The following is an 11,563-nucleotide window of genomic DNA, read 5'->3' on the forward strand; positions in this document are numbered from 1 at the left end:
AATAGGGATGTTTGACCAAATTTCTAGTCTCCTGCAGCTTTGGAGCTGTCTTCTGGGCCCACAGGAAAGCCTGTGGGGGCTTCAGTGTTAACTATCCCTCCTCCCCCCACCAGTCCTGCCACTTGGTCTCAAGGAGCCTCTGTGGTTGGTGGGCTGACCTGGGCTCAGAAGAGGGCCAGGCCAAACAAGGGCCACAGCATCCTCCCCTCCCTCAGGATGGGGACTGCCCTTTCTCCAAGCATCCCCAAATTGGGAGTGGGCTGTGGTAAGCAAGAGGCTATGGCTGGGGAAAGGAAGCTGAGGGAGGGAAGGCCTTTGTCCACAGCCTCAAGGAGTTCACTGGGATGTTGGGTCAATGATTGTCCACTTACCCAACTTCCCATGTGAAAATCACTATCACTCTCCATGCCCCACCCCCACACGGTTCTATCTTCATCCCTTTACTGATTGGGCCTTGGTGCATGCTGAAGGCTTCCCTGCCCACCCCTTGTCTCCTCTGGAGCTCTGCTCTACCTGGAACCTCCAATGTCCACCCTTCTCAGGACCTCTGCTCTACAATAGGGCCAACACTTCTCCATCACTTCACAGGGTGACACCATTTGTTGTCACTGAAGGGCTAGGAAAGCCAAGTAAGGATGGCGAAGGTGGGAGGACAGGGGAGCAGGGTGTAGGGCCAAGCAGGACACTGTGTTCCTTGGGACTGCAGAGGTCTGAAGGCTAGGTAAGGTGCAGACTCTGGGTAGCAGGAGGTTGTTGACTTCTAAGCCCTTAAGAGGGGGTGTGAGTGGCCGAGAGGGAACTGGCTGGAGTCCAGTTTGGGTATCCTGTGCTGGGCCAACTGCCTCTCCAGAAGAAAGGTGCTGCTCTGCTCACTGTCCTCATTGACGGTTCCCCATCCCCCTTCCTCCCTGTGCGGGATGCTCTGCATTCATAGCCATTTCCATCATGAGTTGGGACAGTGGGGGTGAAGGGACTCTAGTGGCACCTCCTAGCTCTGCTGGGCCTACTGCTGCTGCCTCTGCCACTCTTCATTTCTGTTCTCACTACGGCCCTAGTAGTGCACTGTGCAGGTCCCCAGATGTGGAAATGGGGCCCAGAGGACAGGGGCCAGGGCCGGGCAGTGCTCACCCTTCTGGAAGGTGTACCAGCTGCTCCAAAAATTGAAAACTGCCTCCAGAAAAAAACTTGCAATAGCCTTGCAGTTACTTTCAGGCAGAGATTCAGACATAATCATGGAGGGGGTGGGGTAGTGGGCAGGAGAGACTTTGCCAGCAAGCAGATGAAAGGCGGGGAAGGAGAGAGGCTTGTCAGGAAGAGAGACAGAACAGCGCAGAGAGCAGAAAGAGGCTGAGGCTTGGAGATGCGTCCAGAGACCAAGAGAGACTCACAGAGACGGAGAATTGCCGCAGAGAGGGAGTCAGAGAGACAGGCAGGATACCGAGAAAGGATGTCCAGAGCTGGGACCTGCCCCAATGAGAGGTGTGTGTGTGAGGGGCAGTCTCAGGGACTGGGTGAGAGGGGACCAGGGGTCACCCCTCCCCTGCTCCTCCTCCTCCCTGCCCTCCCTCAGCTCCCCTCCCTACTGTCAGCCGGGCTGCCACGCAGGGAAGGGGAGCCCCCTACCAAGCTCAGCAGCCCCCCTCAGCCCTCCCAGGACCATCGTCCCTCAGGACCCTCTCTCCCTCTGTGGGATCCCCTCAGATCCCCACTTTTCCAGTCTCACCTGGAGCCATTCTTGGCATCCCCAACTCACTTCCATTTCTCTCAGTGTTTCAGCCTAAGCGTCGCAGTCTCCAGGAAGAGCCTCCCCCAGCTCCCTGCTGGTCTGTTTGATCAGGACCGCTCTGCCCTCCTGCGTCTCTAGCTCACTCACTGTTCCTGTTTTAAAGCCAACAAATCGAGGCTCCGAAAAATTGGCTCTCGGCCCTCGGCTTGCACCCTGGGTCTGTCTTCTTCTCCGAGAGACCTGAGATCCTCAACATTTGATAAATTCACAGAAAAACTCAACAGTGTCCCGCGGACTCTCAAGGAGGTGGGGGAGGGCGGAGGGGCAGGAGCTAGGGTGGTAAGTATGAGAAGACCCATTTCCCGGATGGGAGGCGACTCCACCAAACCGCTTTGAGCAGCCTCCGTGAAGGCGCTTCGTCTTTCCAAAGCGTAGCTAGAGAGGCTGCCCTGGGAATGGAAGGAGGGCGCTGAATGTCAGGGTTTCAGACCCACCTAAGACAAGATCCTAATAAGCTGTGTGACTCTGAGAAAGACGCCTAACCTCTCTGATTCTGTTCTTTCACCTGGAAAACAAAAGCCGATAATAACGCCCATCTCCCAGAATAGGGAGGATTAAGTCAGATAAAGTTTGTGAAACCTCTCACAGGAGACCTGACACCCAATCTGTTAGTTCTCTCCCTCGCATTCCCCACAACCCCAGCGGAACTGGGAGGGGGCCCGAGAGAGTTGAGCAGAGCCCGAGGGGAGAAGGGCCCACCTTCCCCGCCCGGGCGGGCAGAGCCGAGAGGGACTACGTTTGGCTGACCCTGGAGCCTTGGGGTCTGCCTGACATCTCTAGGCTTAAATAACCGTGCTCCTTTGTTATTCGTCGGCAGCAAAGTGGTTCGTTACGCCTGATTGGTCTAATTGCTTTGAAATGGGATATATTATCTATAATTATAGAGCTCGAGGAGGAGCCGGCCGGCCTCCGCTTTCATCTTCCCCAAGTGCGCCCTCATTCGCGATCACATTAATTTGGGCCATTTGAAGAGGGGGGATCTTTTTCCGCTGTGGATCCTGCCCCCTCCCATTCCCTTCCGAATTTAAAGACACAAGGATGCCCAGGCCTGCCGAGAGGGGAAGGCAGCAAATGGGGGGAGGGTGGAAGGGCGTCCAGAAGGGGAGACCAGGCGCAGGGCACGTCAATTCCTCGCCTGCGAGGGTTGGAATCCGCCACACTCGGACAGCGCTGCAAGAGTTGGGCCTACTTAGAAGACAAAATAGCCAGAAGGAGAAAACACTATTTATTGCTATTTTTTTTTATTTTGACTTCGCTTTTCAAAAAGAGTACCGAAAGTCTTAAAACGCACAAATTCTGCCCAGGTCTCAGAAAAGCAGAAAGCGTTTTGCTCCGGATCGGTGCGGTGAAGCTTCAGCCCGCTGAAGAGTCCCTGGAGTTGGCAGCGCTTCGGTGTAGCGACTCCAGTTTCTCAAACTTGACTCCCAGTCCCCCACTTATAGGCGACAAAGGCTAAAAGAGTGGAGATGTTAGAGATGACAGGCCCCCCTCCGTGGATTGGGAGAGCCGATGACAGCGCTTTCTGTCCGCCCGCCAACCCCCAACCCCTCCCAGAGACAAAATACCTCCTCTCACTCCCCCTATACGCCCTCTGGGCGATTGGAGAATTCCCACCAAAATAAATCGTTCCGGGTAATCGGTTTTCATAGCACATTCATTCTATTGAAGAGGACTGTTTGGGGCTCGCTAATTGCTGGGGGATCCCACTGAGCTGCACATTTTAAAAAAATGCACGCGGGATTCCTGGGCCGAGGCCACAAAATACATTGGAAAAAGGGGAAGGGGGAGAACAAACCCCGCCCGACCAAGGCGACAGCCAGTGCCAAAGTTGAGGGTCCAGCCAGTAGCTCTTCCCATCTGTTTGGCAGCACCCAGATCGTGACGACCATCTTTAAGAGGGGTCCCTCTAAAAAAATGAATCCTTTAAAGAGGGGCTTGGCACCACCACCACTACCCTCTCCCATCACTACACACCCCGGTAAAATAGGCGCATAGGGAAAAAATGCGTTTAGTTGCCCTGAAAGTGGACGAAGGACAGTCCATCCTTAGGATCTGAAATTCAGAGGCGCTTTGTTGGGGAGGGAGCCGAGGAGAGCGCATTAGGATTCGGGAGAATGAGGGGAGATGAAGCGAGGGGGAAGGGGAGGGAAGCGGAGCGCCAGCCCTGGGGCTTTATCTGCTGCGGACCAGCCCTGCCCTTGCCAGGCATGAATTACAGCCGGGCTTTCTCGCCTGCAGCGGCCGCGAGGAAAATTGCGAGAGTGGCCGCGCCTCGAGGTTGGTGCTGGCGGCGAGATAAGAGGCGCAGCCCCGGGGCCTGTCAGCTCTCTAAACACACCAGCCAGGAAACCCGTACAGGACCGGACAAAAATGAACGCAGAAAATTTCCCTCTCACTGCCCCCAAATTCGCGTCCTTCCTCCAGGGCTGAGGAACAACACCAGCACGCCCGGGAGACAGACATTTTCTTTGCTTTCTCTAACTCCTTACTCCGAGTCCGCGCGCACCTTTCCCTCGCGGCCCAGTGGCAGATCAGTGGAGGAGCTGCGCTCTATTCTGACCCGGAGTCCAGTCGGAACTCCTGGCCCTCTGCAGACTCACGCCTCTGGTCTTGCAATCTCTGCACGCGGTTAAGCCGCTGCGCGGGGCAAGAGCAGACGCTACCCCAGGCCAAACCTAAAAGAAGACGTGGTGGGGTCCTAGACAGGGCTTGGGAAACAGAGGGGCCGGCGGGCTGCAGGGCCTAGGCGGTTTGCTCCCCGGGGGCCAGGGGGGCAGCGCGACTTCAAGGGCCCCTGAGCCGGCTGCAGCCTTTGATCCAGCCGCCGCTGGCGCCTAAAAACAACATCCTCGTCTGCCTATTAGGCTCGCTGAGGGATCGTGACAGATTGTTTATCCCCGCAATTAGCGATGCGGCCCTTCTCTGGCCGCCCGCCCCCCCCCCCAACCCTGCCCGCGTCCAGGCCTCGCTGCGCTAGTCGCCGGCTACAGCCGGTGAGCTCTGCGCGAGCCTCCTTTGCGCCTTGACGATCAGCTGTCCGGTTCAAGCCCCCAGCTCAACACTAAAGAAAGTGTCTTAACTGGCAGACACTCCGAGCGGGTCCACAGCCCCAGAACTGCACGGCTTCGACAAATGTTTTTTTTTTTTTTTTCCTCATATGCATTTTTTCAGGGAGAAAGTTCTTAGCTATATCAGATTCTTAAAGAGATCCGGGAGCCAACTATTCAGAGATGGCGGACGAGGCTAGAACAAAACCGAAGATTTGTTGTAAAGACACACAACTAGCTTTTAACATGTTGCCATAAAAAGAGGGTGGTTCTTCGTTTTCGCTCTCCCTTTATCCCGGGTGCAGAGAGTCTGACTGGGCTGCGGAGGAGGTTGTTCTGGCGAGAATTTAATTAGAGACGCAAGCAACAGAAATTCGCCATCCTAGCGGGGCTGCTAGCAAGGTGTTAGGCCCACAGCCTCGCGGTGCCTCAGTTCCCTCAGCTTTAAAATGGGGTCGTGCAATCTCTTATCCTTGAACTCTAGGTAAAACCTACAGGGTCCCCCAACATCAAACACCTCGCGTCCAACCGACCTCACTTGAGCTAGAGGCCCCAAGTCCTGTCCAGTGCCCGAGTTGCAATCTTGGGTCCCTAAGAAACCTGGAGAGGAGGCATGAATTCCACAGAGGGGAGAATTCCGAAACCCTCCCAAAGGCCTTCACATATCTCCAGGCCTGTGAAGCTGCCCACCGGTCAGGTATCCGCATCCCGACCCCTGCCGCCAGATTCCGGACGTCGTCCGGGTAATAAAGTTCCAGCTCTAGTAATTCATTTTCCTTACCGCAGACGCCCCTCATCTACAGTTTTTATTGCGCCCAGTTAAAAGGCGAGAGGATTCACTGTCCCTCCGCGCTTGGATAATTGCCCCTAAATGGCCGCGGCAGCCCCTTGTGTTTCCTGGAGATTAGAGCCCCGCAGTCATCAATGGCCGATCCCGGCGAGCCGCCAATCACCTCCGCGAGCTCCCGGAGAGCCGCCGGCCTGGGACGCGGGGTAAGAGGTCATAAAGAGGAGGCGCGCGCGAACCCCGGCTCCGGTTTGTACGCACCCCGCATCTCCTTCGACCTCAACTCATTTTTCTTGGTTTTCTCCAGTAAAAGTAATAATTAGGCTTCCTCCGAGAAAATGATAAAATAAAAACCTAGCACAGAGGATGCGCCGCCAGAAAAAAGTGCTCTTTTCACCAGCCCCCTCCCCTGAATGAGCGTCTCCCCTCCAGGGTCGTCTCTGGACTGGGACGTGTTATTGTTTCCGCGGATGCGTAGAGGTCACAGGAAGGCCAGGCCGGGGTTTGGATGCCACGTCTGTTAGTTTTATTTCAGTAAGTTCTATGCCAAAAGGACCTCGCAGCTCACCTCTCCAGCCCGTCGCCGGTAGAGGTGTCGTGAGAGGTTTAGGAGCGCGAAAAACGCACACCGCGTGTGAAAACCGATCCTAGATTCCAGGCGGTATTTGTATTCTTATATTCTTAGCACACCCCAAAGGGGCTTCTTTGGGCTCACTTTTTGTTGTAGTTGTTTAGTTCTTAGAGACAAAGGTCAACTTTTTCACCCAGAGGTAAGGTTTTGAGGATTTAAACAAGAGGAAGAAAATGAAGGTGGTTTTAGAAAGACATGAATATGTCTTTATCTTGGGATAAATAGCCACGCGTATTTTTTTTTAAATAGAAGAGGAAAATATAAGAAATGATCTCAAATTATTGTGGTAGAGAAAGGAGGGGTCAGGTAGGGAGAAGAAATACCACGGCAGAGCAAAGAGGACCCCAAAAGCGGTGGAGGAAGCCATAAAGGGACAGGAGAAGGGGAGGAGTGAGAAAGAGGATTGCAAGGGAAGTGGTGAAGAAAGGAGGGTAAAGAGAAGGAGCCAGAACAAGGGAAAGATGAAGACCCAGGGGGACCTAGACGGAGAGGCCGCCTGGGTTTAGAGCCCAGGGAAGTTTCCCCGGCACCCCCGCCCCTCCGCTTCCCTTCCCTGCCCGGCCGCGTCCCGCGCTCCCGCAGGCCCGGAGCGGCTCCGGAGAGTCCTCGGGAGCGCGGCCCATTGGATCACTCCGGGCCCGCCCCCTCGCGCGTTGATTGGCCACTGCAGCACAGGCCTCGCCTTATTAGCAAGTTCTCTAGGGAGCGGCGGCCGGACCCGGAGCCGGTCAGTGCTCCAGGGAACTCGGCTTGCGCTGCTGAGGCGACGGCGGCGGGAGGCCAGGCCCAGCGCCCTGGAGCTGGCCTTCTGGGGAGGGACGGGAGGCGCGCGCGCGAGGGTCAGCCCGGCCAGGGCCCCGGGCACCCCCAAGAGCCCGCCGCGTTCCCAGCCTGCCCGAAGCCGATGCTCGGCGGCTGGCCCGTGCTGCGGCTGGAGTGGGGGCCCGGCTCTGCATGGCCCCGGCTGCTGACATGACTTCTTTGCCACTCGGTGTCAAAGTGGAGGACTCGGTCTACGGGAAGCCGGCGGGCTTAGGCGCGGGCCAAGTCCCCAGCGCCGCCGCCGGCACGGCGGCAGCCATGGGCGCAGATGAGGAGGGTGCCAAGCCCAAAGTATCCCCTTCGCTTCTGCCCTTCAGCGTGGAGGCGCTCATGGCCGACCACAGGAAACCAGGGGCCAAGGAGAGCGCCCTGGCGGCCTCTGAGGGCGCGCAGGCGGCAAGCGGCGGGGCGCAGCCCCTGGGCATCCGGCCCGGATCATTGGGTGCCCAGGACTCGCCCTCCTCGCCGCGGCCGCTCGGCCATTTCTCAGTGGGAGGACTCCTCAAGCTGCCAGAAGACGCACTTATCAAAGCCGAGAGCCCTGAGAAGCCCGAGAGGACCCCGTGGATGCAGAGCCCCCGCTTCTCCCCGCCCCCGGCCAGTGAGTAGCCAGAACTCCGGCGCCGAGGGAAGGGGCCTCAGGGGTGCGGGACCCGAGGGCGCCAGGCCGCTCCCCGGCGCCTGCTTGTCTCGGGCGACTGCGTACCTGCAGCCGGTGTCTGGAGCCGGTGGGAGGGCTCCGTTGGGAGGCCGACTTGCGTTTCTCCCTGCTCCCACCCAGGAAGAGGGCTCCAGGCCTCGGGCTTGGCCGGATGACATTGGGGACGGAAGTCAACTAGTAGGGAGCCCTCTCCTCCTGCCCCCAGCAAACGCCTCGGAATCCACGCTCCCTCATGTGATTCTAAACCCTGTTACATCGTCCTTACGCTGGTAACCCCCACCCTCGCCCCACCCCACCTATTTGAAAATACCTGTTTGCCGAGAGGTTCCAAAGTTTTTACAACTTCTCCACCCACCTCCTATCCCCTCTTGGAAGTTCGAGGTAGATAGTGCTTTGGAGGGTGGTTGATTTAGGGGGAGGATACACTCAGGTTCCAACGAAGGGGGTGGGGCACCAAGTCAACTGGGGGGAAAGTGCCCCCTCTAATCCTGCCGGAAGCTCCCGTGCACCTCGGACCCGGCGCATTAGAGTGGACTCCAGCCGCCTAAGGCGCTTTTGCGGGTAGTTCCAAGGCCTCACCGGCCCCTTGGCCTCTCTGCCCAAAACACTCGGAGATATTTCAGGAGCACGGGAAATTCCCAAGTTTTCCTCGTTTCCTCCGATTATTTTGTGCTGCATAATAGCAGCCCGAATTCAATAGCCTGATGGTGGAGGAATGATTTTTATCTGGGGATTAAACGTCTTTGAAAGGCCGGTCCCTCCCTGGGCCTAATGGTCCGAGAAGGTGGCCCCGCGCTGGGCAGTCGCTGTTGAAGATAGTGACGTTTTTTGGGGTGTGTGTCCCAGGGGCCGCCAGGCGGAAAACGAGCGGGGGCCAGCTGCTTCCCGGACCTCGCGCGGGTGAGAAGGGGATGTTAACACAAGATTTTGTTCGACTCACACCGTTGGTGGTCTGAGCGCCCAAAGGTTTTTCTTAAGAAGTGCGGGGTGAGGGAAATGTATAGTTAGGCAAAACCCGCATGGTAAAACAGCCTTGATTCAAATCCACTCTCTGTTAAGCTGCTGCACAGGCCAAGTGTCATTTCCAAGACTTGGGAATTTGGTTAGGGCCTTCGCCTCCGGACTCCAATCAATGCCATCCCTGTTGCCCTGGGAATAATTTGTTCCACCTTTTATCTGGCTGCAGCGCCTGACCAGATGCCCAACCTGCACTAACCCTCTACAGCACTTAACTGCCTGTTCTTGAGGTTGATTTTGAAGCCAAAAGAAAAAGACAGTTGGGCACTGTTGGTCTCTTTGGACCACTCTGGGGTCGATTGAGGAGAAGTAATCTCACCCTCACCCCCCCCCCAGCACACATTTGAGTATGGCCATTGGGCCAAGGTGCCCTCGGTAGAAACAACTGATACAGTCAGAAGAATAAGTCCTGTTGGAATGAGGCAGCCCCTTCTCCTCCACTCAAAATGACACTTTATATTTAGGGAATTGGCCACAGTGTAGCCTCTAGCAGGTTCCCGCTGCTCACTCTGCCCTTCCGTGGCTAACCCTGGATCCCATGAGGAATGGGCTGTTTCAGGGGGAAAGGGAAAGTGGAATTCTGGGGTCTGTGCTGCACAACGGCCTGGCCTAGCGCTGAGCACTTGATGGGCACAGATAAATGTCTGGCCAATGTGTAAAACAAAATGTGCCCTTGAGCTGGGCGCAGGGCCTCTCTAGCCATCACCAGTGCTTCTAGCCACCTTAACTCTGTTCCCTGGCTGTGCGGAGGAAGGCCTGGCCACGAAAGGCCTTCCTAACGGGCCAGGCAGTGTAAAGACTGTTCCACCTCCCTCTTTCCAGTTGTGTCTGGGCCTTGAGCATAGGCATAAGGCTTTGAATATTGGTGGGTTTCTCCTGGAATCTTAGTTTACTCATATGCAAAAAGTAGGCATGAACTTTTTCCCAGCAGGGTTGCCATGGGAATTGGAGAAAATGCCTTCCACAGTGATTGGCACTGAAGCGCTCAGCAAAAATCAATCTATGGTAGTTATTGGCTCTTAATACCACTTTTTGGGCTGATTATGCTCCAGTCTCTCAATCCGCTGTCTTCTTCTCTCGGCTCCCTAGGGCGGCTGAGCCCTCCAGCCTGCACCCTTCGCAAGCACAAGACTAACCGTAAGCCGAGGACGCCTTTCACCACCGCGCAGCTGCTGGCGCTGGAGCGCAAGTTCCGCCAAAAGCAGTACCTGTCCATCGCCGAGCGAGCCGAGTTCTCCAGCTCACTCAGCCTCACCGAGACACAGGTGAAGATCTGGTTCCAGAACCGCCGCGCCAAGGCCAAGAGACTACAGGAAGCAGAGCTGGAGAAGCTGAAGATGGCCGCCAAGCCCATGCTGCCCCCAGCCGCCTTCGGCCTCTCCTTTCCTCTAGGCGGTCCAGCAGCTGTAGCTGCCGCTGCGGGTGCCTCTCTCTACGGTGCCTCTGGCCCCTTCCAGCGTGCCGCGCTGCCTGTGGCACCCGTGGGACTGTACACGGCCCATGTAGGCTACAGCATGTACCACCTGACATAGAGGGTCCCAGGATCCGGTCGCCCACCCGGGGCCGGAGGATCCCTGCAGCTCTGCTTCAAGCAGCAGGAGCTGTGTCCCAACGTGCTCCTCTGTACAGCACCGTCTGGTGCCTCCTCGTCAGCCCCCACACTCCTCTGGTTTCCTCCTGGTTGCTCCCTGCATTCTCTCTGCAAAGTCTGATCCCCTCCCAAAAGTGGCTGGAAGCGTTCCTTGGCACTCCTCTAGAATCTAGATATACACACTTGAGTTAAGGATGGGGAAACAGAGACCAGAGAAGTTAAGAGATTTATCTAGGATCCCCAGCAGCATTAGTGATTGAACAGGACTAGAGGCCACCTCTGCTGCATAGCTGCTGCCTGTCCTGACACCAGGCAGGAAAATCACGGAGCAATCAGTGTTTGATGATCTTGGAAAGGAGAACAGTCTTTGAGAGAAGAGCAAACCTCCTTCCATTGGAAAACTTAACAGAAGTTCAACAGCAAAACATTGGCTCTGGGGGGCAGGGGATACACAGATGTGTTGCAAAGGTAGGTTGAAGGGACCTCTTTTACTGGTACCAGGAATTGTAAAATTAAAAAAAAAAAAAAAACCTTTCTATTTAACAGTACGTGTGTGGCTCCCAAGTGTCCCTTTGGAAGGGATTGTGTGTACTATGTAATATACTGTATATTTGAAATTTTATTATCATTTATATTATAGCTATATTTGTTAAATAAATTAATTTTAAGCTACAAAAGGTATCTTTAGTAATTTAGTCTTTCATTTTTTATTTTACTTCTTGCCATCTCTTTAAGTACACAATTGCTTTTCAGTTTGATGGTAGTGTTAACACCAGCAATTTTCCAAGGTGACAATAGGGTAAGCAGGGACGGGGGTATCTTTTTGAACACACAGGACAGATCTGCATTAGCAATGTCAAGTGGAGAATTGAAGCAATTACCCAGGATAATTAGGCTCAATTTTCCAATTCACTTTAAGCTGAAATTGACACTCGCTCAGGCGACCCATAGCCAACTCTCGCTTTTTTCTCTCCTTTTAACCTGTCTATGAAAACAAAGCAAATAGCCCAAGTGGTTTGATGACTGTAGACGGCTAATCGGCTAATCGAAACAATTCCCACCTCTGCAAACCAGTTTTCCCCATAGGAGTCCAGGTGGGAGATGGAAGCAATTGCTTTTCTTCTGTAAGTCATTGCCAGTGTAGACAGTTTGTGCAACTAATTTTGAGCTGCCAGAATGTGAGCACCTTCACACTCCGTATCACGGCCACTAAAAACAAAA

The 11,563-nt window shown here is 55.2% G+C and overlaps 1 protein-coding gene across 1 annotated transcript; it reads left to right on the forward strand.

The window, feature by feature from the left end:
- Positions 1-6,965: 6,965 nt before the first annotated feature.
- Positions 6,966-10,709, forward strand: MSX1 (msh homeobox 1). Its single transcript, XM_053566712.1, has 2 exons — positions 6,966-7,674; positions 9,841-10,709. The coding sequence occupies exons 1-2, from the start codon at positions 7,206-7,208 to the stop codon at positions 10,281-10,283; spliced, it is 912 nt and encodes a 303-aa protein (XP_053422687.1). The 5' UTR covers positions 6,966-7,205; the 3' UTR covers positions 10,284-10,709.
- Positions 10,710-11,563: the final 854 nt, after the last annotated feature.

This window comes from Nycticebus coucang, chromosome 17, assembly GCF_027406575.1.
Source record: "Nycticebus coucang isolate mNycCou1 chromosome 17, mNycCou1.pri, whole genome shotgun sequence".
NCBI lineage: Eukaryota > Metazoa > Chordata > Mammalia > Primates > Lorisidae > Nycticebus > Nycticebus coucang.